The 17,829-nt window shown below is 39.4% G+C and overlaps 1 protein-coding gene across 2 annotated transcripts; it reads left to right on the top strand.

The window, feature by feature from the left end:
* Nucleotides 1–5,143: 5,143 nt before the first annotated feature.
* LOC122696168 (C-X-C motif chemokine 15-like) lies at nucleotides 5,144–16,260 on the top strand. Of its 2 annotated transcripts, none has more exons than XM_043905846.1 (4): nucleotides 5,144–5,236; nucleotides 6,344–6,473; nucleotides 9,079–9,156; nucleotides 16,221–16,260. In XM_043905846.1, the coding sequence occupies exons 1-4, from the start codon at nucleotides 5,176–5,178 to the stop codon at nucleotides 16,234–16,236; spliced, it is 285 nt and encodes a 94-aa protein (XP_043761781.1). In that variant the 5' UTR covers nucleotides 5,144–5,175; the 3' UTR covers nucleotides 16,237–16,260. The 2 variants fall into 2 exon arrangements, with proteins under 2 accessions (XP_043761781.1, XP_043761782.1); XM_043905847.1 differs by lacking the exon at nucleotides 16,221–16,260 and adding an exon at nucleotides 10,490–11,114.
* The last annotated feature ends 1,569 nt before the right edge of the window (nucleotides 16,261–17,829 follow it).

Raw genomic sequence — 17,829 nt, 5'->3', positions numbered from 1 at the left:
AAAATGTCACCAAAGAGTTTAAGGTTATCCCAATCCTTTACATCAGTTTATCAAATGCAGTAAATTGGTTTTAAGATTTGAATGTTAGTTACCACCTTTCAGCATGTTTTCCTCTCCTTATACTAGAGTAGGATCTCCAGTCAGTCAAGAGAACAGGTTTTTATGTCAGTTTATCTCCATTTAGCTATCTCCATGCCTCTAGAGCTTCCCCAGTGGCTCAGAGGTAAAGAATTCATCTGCCAATGCAAGAGACAGAAGAGATGTGAGTTCGATCCCTGGGTCGACGATGCCCTGGAGTAAGAAATGGCAACCAGCTCCAGTATTCTTGCCTGGAGAAGTCCATGGACAGAGGAGCCTGGCAAGCTACAGTCCATGGGGTTGCAAAGAGTCCTACATGACTGAGCACAGCTCACACACACAGGTAGCAAGAAACAGCCTCTGTGAGGTTTGTTTCACACTTACAAAAGTTAAAAAATGATCATCTCTCCATAATTCCAATGTACTGATTATGAGATGAGAAGAAAGAAACTGTGAACTACAGAATAAATTAAAACCAATTGTCTAGATGCTCCATAAATGCTAGCATTTGTTCCCTAATCCTAAGTCAGAGGACAGGGGAAAATGTTTACAAGTGTGACCCACTTGAGAGAGAGTTCAGTTAAGCCCTCACCCTTAAGACCAGTCCTTACCCTCAAACATGGACCTTGCTATACTGGCCACTTAGCACTTGTCGATACAGAACACAGCTCCGAAAAAGCAAAAAAGATGTTGCTATTCATGCGGTGAATAAAGACAACCATTTCAAAGACTCATATTTACTTCAGAGTAAATTCCAGCTCTATCAGTTGTAGACAGTGTGCTCTAGGGTAAGTTCCTGACCTAACCTTAATTTCCCTTCTACCCAGTAAAGGTAAAGACAGAACACTCTTTCTGAAGTTGTACCAGGATTTAAATGTTATCAGCGTCTCCAGGAATCTGCCATTGGTCCTCAAGGCCAACTCTGTGGGCATCATCTCAGCTTCAGGGCTGGATCAGGTGGATAGGCAGTGTAGTTTTGACATTGAATTTCCCGGGCAGTTCCCGTTGGAAGTGTCACAGCAGGAAGTGAAGCGCAAAGCATGTGAGGCTGTGGTCACAGCATGAAGGAAGTGGGAAAAGAATATTACGTGCTATGTCACAACGTGGAGGGATCATCAGCCGGAAACAGCAATGGCAGCACTGACTGAGATCTCCTGAGCAGTGTTACTAAATGAACTAGAGCTAGAGAGGAGACAGTATGGCGTATCCCATTTTGTTATTGCGAATCTTTCTTTGTGAGTTTGTATCAAGAGATGTCCTCTCAGGACTTCCAGAAGTAACTGGAGAAACACTGGGAGATGGCAGAGGTGGCAGACCTATGATGGCACAATGGCGCCCATCCAGAATCACAGATGATGCTATTTATTTCTCCTTTCTGGGACTCTTCATACAAATAACAAGGGGAAGGGCTTGTCCTGTCTTTACTGTTGATGCCCCACTTGTATCCCCTCTGTTTACTGATGAGTTCTGAAGTCACAATGGGCAACATCTATACTTTTCTGGTGGCTTCCCAACTCAAGCTCCTCTCTCCTGCTTCTTTCTTGAGACTTTTCTCTGCTTGGGAGTATGGGGGCAGGGGGCGGAATGGCAGAGGAGTTTGCTCAGCTCACAGGTTGGATGGCCTGTCATGAGACAACTCTCACTGAGGGTCAGGAGTTAGTGGATGTATATTCTATTTTCTAGTTGGACATTTTTAGAAGTTGCACTACTTATATATATATATATATATATATATATATATATTTTCTATTTATCTATTCATTATGTCTACATTTTCTTTTAAATTTTTTAGCATATTTATAATAGGTATTTTAATATCCTTATATATTAATTCTATAATTCTGTCCTTTCTGAGTCTATTTCTATTGCTTGAATTTTCCTCCTGGTATGGGTTATGATTTTCTACTTCCTGGCATGTGTAGTAATTTTTGATGGGATGCAGGAAAAATTGTATGTTATGTTGTGGAGCATCAAGATTTTGTTTTCTTCTTTTGGAGTCTTAGCCTCTGTTCTGGTGGGCAGCTAAGTTACTGGAGCATCAGCTTGATCTTTTTGAGGCTTGTTTTTCAGGTTAGTTAGGGTGGTCTAGAGAGAGTTCTTTGCTTTGGAGTTAATTTAATTGTACTGCTGAGTCATATCTCTTTTGTGTCTCTGCTGAGTGCTCACAAACTCTCTAACAGGTCGGACCTCAAGCGTCTCCCCACTCCACGAGAGTTCTGGGAACTGCTCAGCCTGAACATCTATGGATGTCCTTTCCCCGAACTTGTGGAGTTTCACCCTATGCATTTGTGACTTAGTATTGATCAAAGAGAACCAATGGAAGGTCAATGCCAATTTCTAGAGCTCTCTTTTCTTTAGCCAACTCCTTCATAACTATCATGATGTCCTGAGCCTTTTTTTTTTTTTCTGAGCCTATTTTTTAAGCCTTGAAAAACTAAATACTTTGAGTCTTTGAACACTTGGTTATTTTATCTTTGTATCCTTTCCTGTTATCATCATAATATCTAAACACCTTATAACACAGTATTTTGTGATTTTAGTGTGGAAGAAAAATGAGACTCAAAGAAATTAAGGTTATGTCTGAGTAGTGTTTCTAACTTATTTTTAACTTTTTGGTTTGTAAAAAGGCCAAGGTCTGACCATGTTGTCAAGTTATTGCAACTTATTTTGATATTGAAATAGCATTTTTTTTTTCCATTTTCTCAACATGCCAAAACTGTTGTCTTAGTCCATTTGGGCAGCTATAACAAAATAGCACAGACTGGGTGGTTTATAAACAAAAGATAGTTATTTCACACAGTTCTTGAGGTTGGAAGTCCAAGGTCAGGAAGTCCAAACCAGCATAGCTGGGTGAAGTACCTCTTCTGGATTGTATCCTCACAAGATATAAGGGATGAGAGAACCCTCTGGGGTCACTTTTATGAGGGTACTAACCCCATTCTTGAGGGTCCCACACTTATAACCTGATCACCTCCCAAAGACTTCCACGTCCTAACACCATTACATTAGGGGTTAGGATTCCAACATGTGAATTGTAGGGGAGACACAAGCATTCAGACCACAGCAACCCTTCACAAATATGTGTTAATATGCGCTTCCTTTCATCTGTAATAATGCCAGTGTTGCCTCTACTGTAAAGTCTTTCCTGGCTCTGAGGGGGAGGTCCTCCCTCCACTGCCTCCAGGGTACCTATATAACACAGATCACCATCTTTAATCTGTTTACATGTCTGCCTCTCCCTATAGTCCATGAACTTCTCAAGAGCAAAGACTCAATTTTTACTCTTTAAATACTTCATGTCCAGCAAAAGTCCTTCAGGTAACAGTTGTTCAATGAGAATTAGCCAAAAAAACAAACATTCTTATTAGACTATGTTTATCTTCAGGCTATATTAGCCCTCGGTAATCACCGATTCTTCACTTAAGTGTTGCTACAGGTTGAATTGCATCCTCTATTCCCACCTTCCAAATTCATAGATTAAGATTCTAACCCCCAATACCTCACTTGGAGATAAGGTTTTTACAGAAGTAATCAAACTAAAGTCAGGTCATTGGGGTGGGTTATCCAATGTGACCGGTGTCCTCACAAGAAGGGAAAACTTAGAGATGGACACACACACAAGGAGAACAGCATGTGAAGAAGAAGATGACCATCCCCAAGCCAAGGAAAGACACTGGAAACAGCTTTTCCCCTCCCAGATCTAGGAAAGAACCAACCTTACCAACACCATGATTTTTGACTTATAGGCTCCAAAATGGTGAGATAAAGATTTATGTTTTCTAAGCAACATAGTATGTGGTACTTTTTTATGGCAGCCCCAGGAAACTGAAACAAATGCTTTGGTATTGGGTTTGTTAACGCAAATATATATATGTGTGTGTGTGTGTGTGTGTGTGTGTGTGTGTGTGTGTGTGTATACACACATAAATAAATAAATAAATGAGCTGTATCGGATAATGAAAGTCATTTATAAAACTGTTTAAGAAAAAAAAATTAAGTTCATAATACACTGAGTTAATTCAGCTTCAAGTGTTTTGAAACTGCTGCCTTTAAACCATAAGTAAACCATAATTTGCTGTTCTTGACAGGACAAGCGTTGCTGTAATCTGAACTTTATTCAGTATCTTTGTGAAAGTGCAAGTCACTCCATCATGTCTGATTGTTTACGACCCCATGCACTATAGCCTGCCAGGCTCCTCTCTCTGTGGAATTCTCCAGGTTAGAGTACTGGAGTGGGTAGCTGTCCCCTTCTCCAGGGGATCTTCCCAACCCAGGGATGGAACCCAGGTCTCCCACACTGCAGGCAGATTCTTTACCACTTGAGCCACAAGCAGAGCCCTCAGTATCTTTAGAGGTTACCCATGCTTTAAGTTTGGGGCTTCTCAGGTGGCGCTAGTGGTGAAGAATCCACCTGCCAATGCAGGAGACATAAGAGACACAGGATCCATCCTTAGGTCGAAAAGATCCCCTGGAGAAGGGTATGGCAACCCACTCCAGGATTCTTGCCTGGAGAATGCAATGGACAGAGGAGCCTGGTGGGCTACAGTCCATAGGGTCAGAGTTGGACAAGACTGAGGCGACTTAGCACACACGCATGCACACATTAAGAGTATAGTTCGAGCTTGCAAGAGTCTATTATAACCTTGAATGGATTTACGCAAATAGGCACAAAAGCCAAAAGTAAATACTTGAGGAAGAAAAGCATTTTCATTTCCTACTTTATACAAACATGACCTTTGAAAAGATGTACAGACATCTTTTATTATTCCATTCTGTAAGTTACTAATTTTAACTGGCACTGAACCCGTCACAATCATGCAGTTTCCCTCCCAGGGAATAATGGGTTCATTTTTCTATTCGATAAATTCATCTCCTCATGCCTGAAACCCCTCAGTTAAACCAAAGCTTGAAAAACAAACCCAGCTTCCTCATTGACTTGTAAGTGACAGACATGCCACTTGAATAAACTGCTCCTTCTATTCTTCGTGGAAAGAGAGTGCAAGAACAACAAAAAACTTCCATGGTTACAGAGAGCGCATAAAAGAGGCTGCAATATTGACACTACCATTCAGACAAGGATCAAGATCAAGCACAGACATGGCTACTGAGAGCTCACAGATGTTCCTCCTGTTGGCCGTCTTTGTCCTGGGCATCTTTGGTAAGGAGCTATGGCTTTCATCTTTTCCTTCTTGGCTTTGGAAAAATTCGAAGCCCAAATGTTTCCAAATCAAATGAGATTGAATCTGGTGTTAGGACAAAATGTAGAAACTATAAAATTAAAACCTAAGCAGCATATACACTTAGATTGTGGAATATCAAAGAAGTTCCTGTTGAGGTAAATTTTTTAAATCTGTTGACTTAATTAATTAATATTGAGAATGTTAGGAATACCCACATACACGTGTGTGCATGCAAAGTCGTCGCTTCAATTGTGTCTGACTCTTTGCAACACTATGGACTGTAGCCCACCAGCCTCCTCTGTCCAAGGGATTCTCCAGGCAAGAATGGGGGAGTGGGTTGCCATTTCCTTCTCCAGGGGACTTTCCCGACCCAGGGATAGAATGCATGTCTCTCATGTCTCCTGCATTGGCAAACGGGTACACTGTAAGGGTCTGCGCTTTTCTTATTAAAGATGATAGCAGCAGCGTGGGCTTCCCTGGAGGCTCAGTGGTAAAGAATCCACCTGCTGATGCAGGAGACACAGGTTCGGTCCCTGGGTCAGGAAGATCCCCTGAAGAAGGGAATGGCTACCCACTCCAATATTCTTGCTGGGAAAACCCCACGGACAGAGGAGGCTGGAGGGCTACAGTCCATGGGGTTACAAAGAGTCAGACAGGACTTAAAGACTGGACAACAGGAAGCAGCAGCACACTGTAAAAAGGTTTAGGGTGTTTACTTTAATAGTGGAAATTGCCACCTTCAACTGATAGAATTCACATGAAATTTTGGTATTTAAAATATTTTATAGAAGGCAATGAAGTTGACTTTTACCATTAAACATTTCTTGTTGACCAGATATGCCTTCAGGCAATAAATTATTGGTCTGGTACATTTACCCATTTCTCAAATGCAGTAGATATTCAATAGTTTCATTGATCATAACAATAGCAAATGATTATGTTTATGTGATTGTTTCCCTAAAGATTTCTGATAGTATTTGGTGAGTTAAGTATCTTGCTGCAATGACCTCAGATTTCACAAGTAAAGAATTAAGCATCATGGCTGTCTTTATTTCTTAGTGTTTCACTAGTATTTTCTCACACAGCTGATCCCTGTGAGAGCCAAGAGCTGAGATGCCAGTGTATTCAGACACAATCTGACTTTATTCCTCCCAAATTCATTGCAAAATTCCAGATAATCCCTGAAGGTGCTCACTGCAACAGAAAAGAAATCATGTAAGTAGTGAATATGTGGAGGGAGAAGTCTTTTTTTTTTTTTTACTGTTCCCCAAGTTTTATTGAAACATAATTAGCGTACATCACTATAAGTTTAAGGTGTATTGCATAATGGTTTGAATTATATATATTGTGAAATGATTACTACAATAAGTTTAGTTAGCCTCCATCATTTCATACATAAATTAAAAATAGTTTCTTCTTTGTGATGAGAACTCTCCAGATCTACTGTCTTAATAACTTTATCAGTAACCTTTTCTTTATTGCCTCACAGGTGTTCTTTACACATTCTAGATATTAAACCCTCATCAGATTTATGGATAGAAAAGCTCATTTTCCAATTTGTGGTTCATGTTTTTATTCTTTCTGTGGTGTCCTTTCAATTAGTATAAATTTATTTTTAATATGCTTGAGATTAGCAATGTTCTCTTTTCTGGTTAGCACTTTTAGTGATTTAGTTCAAAAAAACTTTCCTTCACAGCGTTCATAAAAATATTCTTCTGTATAGTCCGCTAAACTTTTTTTACAGTCTTTTCCTTTGTATTTAAAACTTTAATCCACCTGGAATTGATTTTTGCATATGGTGTGAGGAAATTATCCATTTTAATTTTTATGGTTCATCAACTGTTCCAGCACCACTTAATAAATTATCATTATTTTCCCACTAATCTGCAATGCTGTTTCTTTTTGATCCATTTGTAAAGGATAGCTTTATAAAATTTCACATTTTAGTTGTTATTTGCATTCAGATATAAAATATTGCATTGATTTTGCAACCGTCAACACTTTACTCGTGTTGTTGTTCAGTCGCTCAGTCGTGTCTGACTCTTTGCAACCCTGTGGACTGCAGCACACCAGGCTTCCCTGTCCTTCACCATCTCCAGAGCTTGCTCAAACTCACGTCCATTTTGTCAGTGATGCCATCCAACCATCTCGTCCACGTCTCCTCCTACCTTCAATCTTTCCCAGCATTAGGATCTTTCCTAAGGAGTCGGCTCTTCGCATCCGGCAGCCAAAGTATTTGAGTTTCAGCTTCAGCATCAATCCTGCCAATGGCTATTCAGGATTGATTTCCTTTAGAATTGACTAGTTAGATCTCCTTGCAGTCCAAGCGACTCTCAAGAGTCTTCTCCAACACCACAGTTCAAAAGCATCAATTCTTCAGTGTTCAACCTTCTTTACAGTCCAGCTCTCACATCCATACATGACTACTTGAAAAATCATAGCTTTGACTATACATATCTTTGTCGGCAAAGTAATGTGTCTGCTCTTTAATATGCTGTCTAGGTTTGTCATAGCTTTTCTTCCAAGGAGCCAGCATCTTTTAATTTCATGGCTGCAGTTACCATCTGCAGTGATTTTGGAGCCCAAGAAAATAAAGTCTGTCATTGTCATATGGGAATAATGGCAGTTTAGTTTCCCCTTTGGAGATCTTATGACTCTTTCTAGTTTTGTTGAGATGGCTGTGGTGATGGCAGGCACCCTTGTCCTGGAGAAGGGTATGGCAAACCACTCCAGTATTCTTGCCTGGAGAATTCCATGGACTGAGTAGCCTGACGGGCTACAGTCCATGGAGTCTCAAAGAGCTGGCCAAGACTGAACGACTAATACTTTCTCTTGTCTTGGAAATACAATACTTTCAAGTTTTCACTATCGTGTGTGATGTTTTGTGACTATCCTTTTATTAGTACTTTACTGTAGAGTTATTATTATGTTATTATCATTATAATTTTTATTATGATCTGGTCCTCCTGTTGCTGTTGGTGTTCAGTCCCTAAGTTGTGTCCGACTCTTTGTGACGCATGGATTACAGCAGGCCATGCTCTGTTTTCTTCTATTGTCTCCCAGAGTTTGCTCAAATTCATGTCCATCGAGTCAGTGATGCTATCTAACCACTTCATCCTCTGCTGCCCATTTCTCCTTTTGCTTTCAATTTTTCCTACCATCCGGGTCTTTTCCAATGACTCAGCTCTTTGCATCAGGTGGCCAAAGTATTGAAGCCTCAGCTTAGCATCAGTCCCTCCAATGAATATTCGGGGTTGCTTTTAGGACTGACTGGTTTAACTGGTCCTCATGTAATGAACCTCAAAGGGATGGAGCTTTGCTGTTCTGTTAAGTGCAGTTGGAAACTACAGAATAAATTTAAATAACTAGTTTAGGGTATGCTCCTCTCTCCCAATAATAAATGAGGCTTTAATGAAGCCTTAAAATCTAATGAAATTTGCAGAGGTATAGTGATAAAGAGTACATGGTAAGTGGTTGATAACTGGCAGCCTGGAAGATACCCTCTATATGCAGGTTTTCCAGAGTCTGACACTATACCCTGTGCATTTTAAGTCTAGTAAATGTTCACTGATTATCAGCTGATATCTCAAAAGACTCTAGGAAATTTATCTTCTAGTTGATTTAAAAAAATTGTTAAAAAAATTGTTATGTACACTGATATGATTAAAACTCACATTCTAATAATATAATTAGTTTAAAATATTTGTGTGTTCATTTTAAGCATATGAATTTCATGTTACAGAAATTGTAACGAATACATTTCAAGTGTTATTAAATTATATACAATTATAATTTAACCAAAATATTCTTTTCTTTTCAGAGTCACATTGAAAGATGGAAAATTAATTTGTTTGGATCCTGAGGCTGAATGGGTGATGAATATTATCAAAAAGATTGTGTAGGTATAATTAATTTCAATGACTCTCATATTAATATTCTCTCATTTCTTTTAATTAAAGACATATTTAGAAATGCATGCAGATTCTGCTACATATCAGAATAAAATTACAATAAGACTAAAATAAGTCTATATCAGAAAACCCCAAAATATGGTTCCAAGGCCAGCAGAATTATCATCACCTGGCATTTTCATAGAAATCCCAGTTCTCAGTCTCATTTCAAAGGTTCTGGGGATGAGCCCAAGAGGCCGTATCTAACAAGTCCTCCAGGTGATTTTGAGCTTCCCAGGTGATTATGGGCTTCCCTGGTAGTTCAGTTGGTAAAAATCTGACTGCAATACAGGAGACCCAGTTTCAATCCCTGGGTTGGGAAGATCCCCTGGAGAAGGAAATAGCAAGCCATTCCAGTATTCTTGCCTGGAAAATTGCATGGACAGAGGAGCCTGGCAGGCTACAGTCCATGAGGTCGCAAAGAGCTGGACATGACTTAGCCACTAAACCACCCGTTTGAGAACCATGAGTTCAAACAGATTTAACATGATATCCAAGTTGACCTATTCATAAATATCTCCACTGAATATAAAAGTGATTAAAATTGCTAGAAGCTCTCTTACAGAAATCAATCAGAAGCAACAGAACTATTTGATAAGAAATTTTAAGAAAAAAATTTCTCCCTCTTTGAAAAAAAAATTACTTGAGGCACAGCATTTCTAGAAGCTAAACTCCAAATAATTTGTAAAAACTGGTGAATGGAGAAGATACAGGCAGGTGGTAATGGGAGTGTATTTGGATTCACTTCTGAAAAAAGAAAAACTCAAACTAGCTTTTGGGGGTGTTTTGGTTTTGTTTTGTTTTGTTTTGTCTAAGTCATAACAGTAGGTAAGACTACTTATCCTGGAAAAACTTATAATGGTAACCACTTACAATGGAAAAACTAAATTTTGTGGATTTTTAATTTAAAAAATGAAAATAAAATAGAGAAATGTGAAGGTTGTGATCCACCTGAGGGTCACCTTGGCAGTTGAACTTGAGTTTTTTTTAATCCTACAGATATGATATAATGTTCCCGAACCATCTAGCTATAAGTGATGTCATTTTGGATAATTCATTTAACATTGAGGATTGACATGCTTTCATTTGCTCTTACTTTATAATTGGAGAAGTAGATAATACATGTAAAGTGTTTCATTATGACCATTAATAATTTTTAACTTACTAAATACTTGGGCTTTTATCTTTAGAGGTTTGTTTTTTTTTTCCCCCTCACAAGAGACTACAAATGGATAGTCCTATGTATGTGTATAATTGCATGTCACTCTCCTTGTATTGTAGACGCCTTAACTGATCACCACACAAAAGCAGCACGTTCTATGGATCTCAAGAGCCCTTTGTGTCATCACAAATTTGGACATCGTCCAGAGTTTTCTTTGAAAGTAGCACCGATTTATGCTAATTTAGGGCCAAGTTGAACTGCTTTCTCTACTCATTCTGATGATTTAAACATTATTTTCAGGCCAGGGATTGGCTACTTGTGGGAGGAGTAATGGGAAGAGAGGTAGTACAATTTCCATTATGTAGGAAGGATAATCCTGAACTCATAGAGCAGGTGAGAGATTTCCCCGTTGGACTCAACACCTCTTAACAGATCCTACCTCCTCCATGATGGCCCCTGCCATAGACAGAAAAAACGACAACAACAACAACAAAACACTTCCTCAGGAGAACCTTGCTCTTTAGAGAGGTGATTCACCCATCTTGAAAACGCCCTAGGCCAAAAGTCCAGGGGCCAGGGTGCCGCGTTCCAAGCAAGGGTCTGAACTTCTGTATACTCTTATAAATGTGAAAACCTGGCAAAAACAAAGCAAAGTATCTCTATCACTTGCAAAATAGTTGAGAGGAAATAAAATTAAAGTTGCTTTGAAAGTAAGCATGAAGAATCACAGTGTTATCCTTATTAAATTTGTAAAATCACTTCCCAATTAGTATTGAATAAAGCTAGTTTCACAGTACCTATTCACATTGTTTTAGGCACAATTATATACTGCATCTCCAAACTGTTTATGGCTGCAGATCTTGGCAAAAATAATAATCATATTATTAAGCTGTGTACTAACAACTAGCTCTGAGACTGAGCTTGTTAAAAGAACTATCTCAGGATCATGAGGGCAAGACTAACAGCAGTTTGGAATATAAAATTCAAAATTTCAAGAGAAAGAAACCTAGTCGGTATAGTTTGAGTACACCCACTCACAGTCCAGGCTTCCCTGGTGGCTCAATGGTAGAAGAATCTGCCTGCGATGCAGGAGACACAGATTTGATCCTGGGGTCAGGAAGATCCCCTGGAGAAGGAAATGGCAACCCGCTCCAGTGTTCTTGCCTGGGAAATCCCATGTACAGAGGAGCCTGGTGGGCTACAGTCCATGGGGTCGCAAAAGAGTCAGACTACACAAGAAATCATTGTCCAGCCACCCATGGACAGGAGTGTGAGAACACATCACAGGAGCTGCCCCAGGGCAACACAGTTCATTTCCAGAGTAGCTGGCACATGACTCAGTAGAGTCTCTCTACAACCCAGAGAGCACTCTTCTCAAAACTAAGGGAAGAGTAAAGGTTTTCTGTTTTGCTGTGGTTTTTTATTTGTTTGTTTTTACAAAAGAGCCTAAAATCCTTATTCTACAAACTACTTGGAAATCCTGAAGATTTGAAAGAATCCTTCCAAATGAATAGCTCAGTTGGCCAGAGAAAAACCCAAAGATCTTCCTCTCAAAAAAGGAAACAGAAACTAGGAAAGGAAATTTCCTAGGTATATACTGTGGATTGTTCTGAGTGAGGCTTAAAGCTGGTTGCTCTATCAAGATTTGAATGCTAACATTTTAATTTCTCATTAAGACTGATGACATGATTGTGGATCCTTATAAGAAAGAGAGTTGTGACAAAGATCTCTGTATAAAATCAAAACCATCACTGGAAATAAATCCACTAAAAAAACATAGGTTTGTGATAAGGAAGCATGTCTGCCTCAACAAGGACAATGGGTGGAAAAAAAATTTTTTTTTGGCTCCTGAAAGTCTGTACCAATAGTCTGCCCTCAGGTAAGTTTGGGATTTCATTATAGCCCTTGTATGGTCTGGAAACTCCCAGGTAGCATAGAAGGAGGCCCAGATCAATATCTGGCAGAAATGCAAGTCAAACTGTCCTACTAAGACATGTCTTCAACATGGACCCCAACAGACTCTCAGAGATAGAGTCTCATGCAGCTGGTGAGTCTAAGTCCAAATTTATAAAACTCTGGAGGAACCATCCACACTAAACAGGAGTCAAGACCCACAATATAGAACATCCCTAAACTTGAAAGTGTTAAAATCAATGAGAGACCATAATGAATAAGCATGTTTCAGATGATTAGACATTAAAGAAGGCTCTGGAACTTGAGAAAATAATATAATATTAGGAAACTAAGCAGATTCAAGAGTGGAGGGGGGTGACAGACAAATAGATAATAGGGAAAGGAACAGAAATTTTTAAAAAATTCAAGAAATAAAAATATGATTATATAAAGTAAAATCTCATTGGACAACTTAAACAATAGATGAGCTTGAGCTAGAGGGACAATTATTTTTATATTCATCTAGGGCACAACAGAGAGATGAAAATATAGAATATACAAAAAGGAAGTTAAGAGACTTTAAGCATAGTATGAGAATATGTAACTTATTTCTGAAAGGAACTGCAGACTATGAGAAGAGGGAGAATACATAAAAAAGTAATATTTGAATGAACAAAAACTGAAAATTTTCTAGGATAGACTAAGCCACCAAAATCAAGGAGCCCAGTAGATTCTAAGCAAGATAGAAGTGCAAAAATCACACCCAACTACATTGCAGTGAACCTGCAAGATCCAGAACACACAGAAAAGACCTTAGGATAAGTAAGCATGACCCACTGTGTCCCAAGTGGTCTTGGAGGAGGACTCTAGGAGGCTCAAATCTATGATGGGTTGTTGGAAATACATGGTTTTTGAAAATGGAATTGCTCTGGATGAATTAGTTATAGAAGAGTATTAATTTGCTGTGGCTTTTTTCTTTACATTTGTTGTGAGGAATCAAGGTCACCAAATCTGGCCTGTGTTCATTATGCCTAAAAGTGAGATGGCTTCTACAGGATATAGTGAACTAGTACGAAGAACACAGGGTTAGTGATTCACATATTTATTTGACTAATTCTAATAGAATTAGGAAGTTTTTCACTTCCTTATGCTTGTGGTTCAAACACTACCTAATGACTCACACATTTTACATCTTTTTCACTATGATTTTTTCTTTAGATTCAAAGAGTCTTTCAAACTATAACCTGTGGGACCGAGAAAAGTATGCCTTCATTACTGCCTCCCCCAATCCCACCATCTTAATATGTTAATGTGGGGACGTGGTGGGCTTCCCTGGTGGCTTAGTGGTAAACAACCTGCCTGCCCATGCAGGAGATGAGGGTTTGATCCCTGGGTCGGGAAGATCCACTGGAGAAGGAAATGGCAACCCACTCTAGTATTCTTGCCTGGGAAACTCCATGGACATAGGAGCCTTGCGGGCTCTAGTCCACAGGGTCTCAAAGAGTTGGACGAGACTTACTGACTGAGCACGCATGCACAGAGATGTGGTCAAAGTTGTTCAAACAGGATTTGCAGCAGACTCACTAGCTCTACCACTTATGAGGTTACGAGATTTTAGGCAAGAAACTATTTCGAATTTCAGTTTCTCATTCCATAAAATGTCAGCATTAGTATCTACTTTGCTGCTACTGCTGCTAAGTCGCTTCAGTCGTGTCCGACTCTGTGCGACCCCATAGACGGCAGCCCAGCAGGCTGGGATTCTCCAGGCAAGAACACTGGAGCGGGTTGCCATTTCCTTCTCCAATGCATGAAAGTGAAAAGTGAAAGTGAAGTCGCTCAGTCGTGTCCAACTCTTCGCGACTCCATGGACTACAGCCTACCAGGCTCCTCCGTCCATGGGATTTTCCAGGCAAGAGTACTGGAGTGGGGTGCCATTGCCTCCTCCGGAAGAATCTACTTTAGGAGGTGATTAAAAGGATGAAATAAGTGAATGCCTTTTGCTTATTTTATTATAATCTAGAGGTCATATCAAATTACTCATAGTCTTTCTGAAGATTCTATTTCATTTCCTGGCTTAAAACTTTTATTCATACTGTTACCTCTGCTTGGGCCATGCCTCTTTACCCTTCCCCTGACCTAACATTTAAAGGAACTAAAATCTGAAGAATGATCTTGGTTAGTATATAACTTCCTCCAAAAGGCCTCCTCAAACTCTTCAAGGCTGGGTGCTCTTTGTCTATATAAGCTATTAAAATTACAATTGCTTCACATTTTACCTCATTTCACAGAGGAAGCTTTTAAATCAGCACAAACTTAAATGACTTGCCAAGGATGACAAAACCAGCTAGTGGCAGAGCCCAGGCATGAAGCCAAAAATCCTGATTTTTTTATCCCCAGTTACCACCATTGCTTCTGTTTAAGCTAGCAGGGCCAGCTCCACCCTGGTTACACCCAGATTCTGTGGGATGCTGAGACATAAAACCTCCAGAAAGAGACCCTCTGTATATCTCTGGGTGAGGTGCATTTCCTCCCCATGACATGGTCACTCCTCAGTTCCTCCAAGACATCCTGACTTCTACTCCTTGCCAACTCTACCAGTCTCCTTTAATCAGATACTATAATCTTGGTCTGGACCAATGCCTTTCTTCATTTTCTTCTTAGTGCCAACAAAATATGCTATCATTTTAATTTAGCCAAATCTCCTTCCAGAACTCGTCATTCACATACAGCTTTTTCTCTCCACTTGAGACTCAGTCATTCCCACTGCTGAAACAAATCCTCCATCTCTCACCAACAGCCTGCACCCTGAAAAACACATTTACGTATGACTGTGCCTAATCCCATAGGTGAGGGAGCTCAAGGAGAAGGTGCATTTATTATCATCCTCAAATCTGCTGTCTTCCTGTTTTCTGTTTTATTATACCACAGTTTATCCAGCTGCCTAAGCCAAGACTGGGGCTTCCCGGGAGGTACTGGTGGTAAGGAACCCACCTGCCAATGCAGGAGATATAAGAGGCTCAAGTTCTATCCCTTGGTCAGGAAGATCCCCTGCAGGAGGACATGGACACCCACTCCAGTATTCTTGCCTGGAGAATCCCACGGACAGAGGATCCTGGTGGGCGACAGCACATGGGATTGCAAAGAGTCAGACAGGACTGAATGACTGAGGTCGCACACCCACAAGCCTGGACTGAGGGTCATCATTTGCTGTTCTTCTCTCTCTGCCTCGCATCCAGCCAGGCTCTAGGTACTGCTGTTTCTACACCTTTTCTAGCCTTCATGTAGCCCTCTTTTCTCTTCCTTCTGTGACTGCCTTAGTCCTGGATATCTCATATTTTCACCAGTAACCCTAAAAATACCCTCCAAACTGGTCTCCATGACTCTTTGATGTCCCTGTTCCAGTCACACTTATTCCCTGCAAAGAGATTGTTTTAACTTGCAATTCTCACCAAATGGGATAGATTCCTCACCTATAAGGCAGGCCAATAATTAGGAAGGACCATTAACCAGATTCTTGATGAAAGCTATCTATCATCCTTCATTTTCATCTCAAAACACATTAAATGGACACAGTTCTGACCCAGTTCTCTTGGAGTTATTCAAATCATGATAACTCTGGGTAACTAGGTAACTCATGATAACTCTACCCTATGCCATACTTCTACTGCAGTATCATTTTATTCAATTTGCTATTTCCAATCCATGGGCGAAATTTACATCAACAAATAGGGACGTGTGCTACATTTACTGAAAGAAAACATTTACATGGTAAAAATTCAAGTAGGGTAAGGAATTAGTCTTTTTTAAAGGGAAGATATTAATTTTTCTGTATTGCCTGGTTTCCAACCCTAGAAGCATTGATTTTTAGCAATTTTGTGGGTATATATATTCTCAGAAATGTTCTCTGCATGCATCATCATATTTGATGACCAAACTGGAAGCATTGTTTCATTTCAGGGCATCTATTTACTGATTTCCTCAGGGTGGGGAGAAGAGGCAGTATGTTTTACTGCAGGTATGTGACATTGCAAGTTTTCCAATCCATCCTGATGGACATTCAGGAGTTTCCAGAATTTTTTAATATAGCAAATCATATTATAGTGAACACTTATGTACTGCGTGTGCATACAGGAAGTTTATCTGTAGGATAAATTCATAGAACAGGAATTTCTGAGTCAAAGGATCTGCGCATTTCACATTTTGATAAACAGTGCCAAAACACTTCCAAAGAATTTGCAGTAGTAAACTCCCTCTTAAACTAAGAAAATGCTTACGTCACAACAATCTGGTAATCATGCTCATATCAAACTTTTTGACCTTTACCAGATTGATAGGTGAAAATTGCCATTTCATTGTTTGAGTTTGTATTTCTTTAATTTTGAGTGGTATTGGGGTTCTTCACATTTCTTTCTTTCCTTTTTCCCCCCAGCTGTTTATATTTTGCTATCTGGGATTTTTTATTCTGTTGGTTATAGGCCTTATAAAATTTTAAAAGAGATGTTTATACATTTAGAAAATACCATTTTTCTGCAAATAAATTGCAAAATATTTATTTTGTACTTTTCATTTGTATTTTCATTTTATTTCAATTTTCCTTATGGAGAAACTATTATTTTAGTATGGTTAATTCATTAAATGTTTTCTTAGTAGAGTCTGTGTGTGTCTTTCTGTATGTATATATAGTTGGTAAGAACTTTATATGTTGATATTCATAAATATAAATATAAATATCTACTTTTACATATTTATATACCTGTATTCCCTAGTGGCTCAGACAGTGAAGAATATGCCCACAATGTGGGAGACCTGACTTCAGTCCCTGGGTTGGGAAGATTCCCTGGAGAAGGAAATGGCAACCCACTCCAGTATTCTTGCCTGGAGAATTCCACAGACAGAGGAGCCTGGCGGATTCCAGTCCATGGGGTCACAAAGAGTCAGACACAACTGTAACACTATGTCTATATACATACATTTAAGACAAAAATACTGTATAGATATGCATGTATACATATTTATATACAAAATGCTATATACATATAGTTTTTAACTGAAAAAGATATTTAACCACATTATAATGTATTTTGGATAATAGATGAGGAAGTTATTACCCAAGTCTCTCTATGTTAATATAATTACTGCTATCATTTTGGTTTTCCAGGTGGCTCCGTGGGTAAGAATCTGCCTGCAATGCAGGAGACACAGATTCGATCCCTGGGTCAGGAAGATCCTCTGGAGAAGGACATGGCAACCCACTTCAGTATTCTGGCCTGGAGAATCCCATGGACAAAGAAGCCTGGAGGGCTACAGTCCATAGGGTCACAAAGAGTCAGGCATGACTGAAATGATTGAGTATGCATCATTATAGTATATTTCCTTTCAGTCTGTTTTCCTATTTTAGTTATAAGTCTAATGGCATAAGTCATCTTTAAGGGACACTATAAACATGTCTCCTATTAGATCAAGGTAACAAAAGCAGGAGGAAGCCGAAGGAACAGTGCCTTGGAAGCAGAAGTCAGAGGGAGGAGTTTATAAAAAGTTGGGTGGGGTCTGCATCCCATCCAATCCC

Source organism: Cervus elaphus, chromosome 6 (genome assembly GCF_910594005.1).
Source record: "Cervus elaphus chromosome 6, mCerEla1.1, whole genome shotgun sequence".
Lineage (NCBI taxonomy): Eukaryota > Metazoa > Chordata > Mammalia > Artiodactyla > Cervidae > Cervus > Cervus elaphus.
The sequence above is the reverse complement of the archived record's forward strand: the minus strand, read 5'-3'. Positions and strand labels throughout refer to the sequence as shown.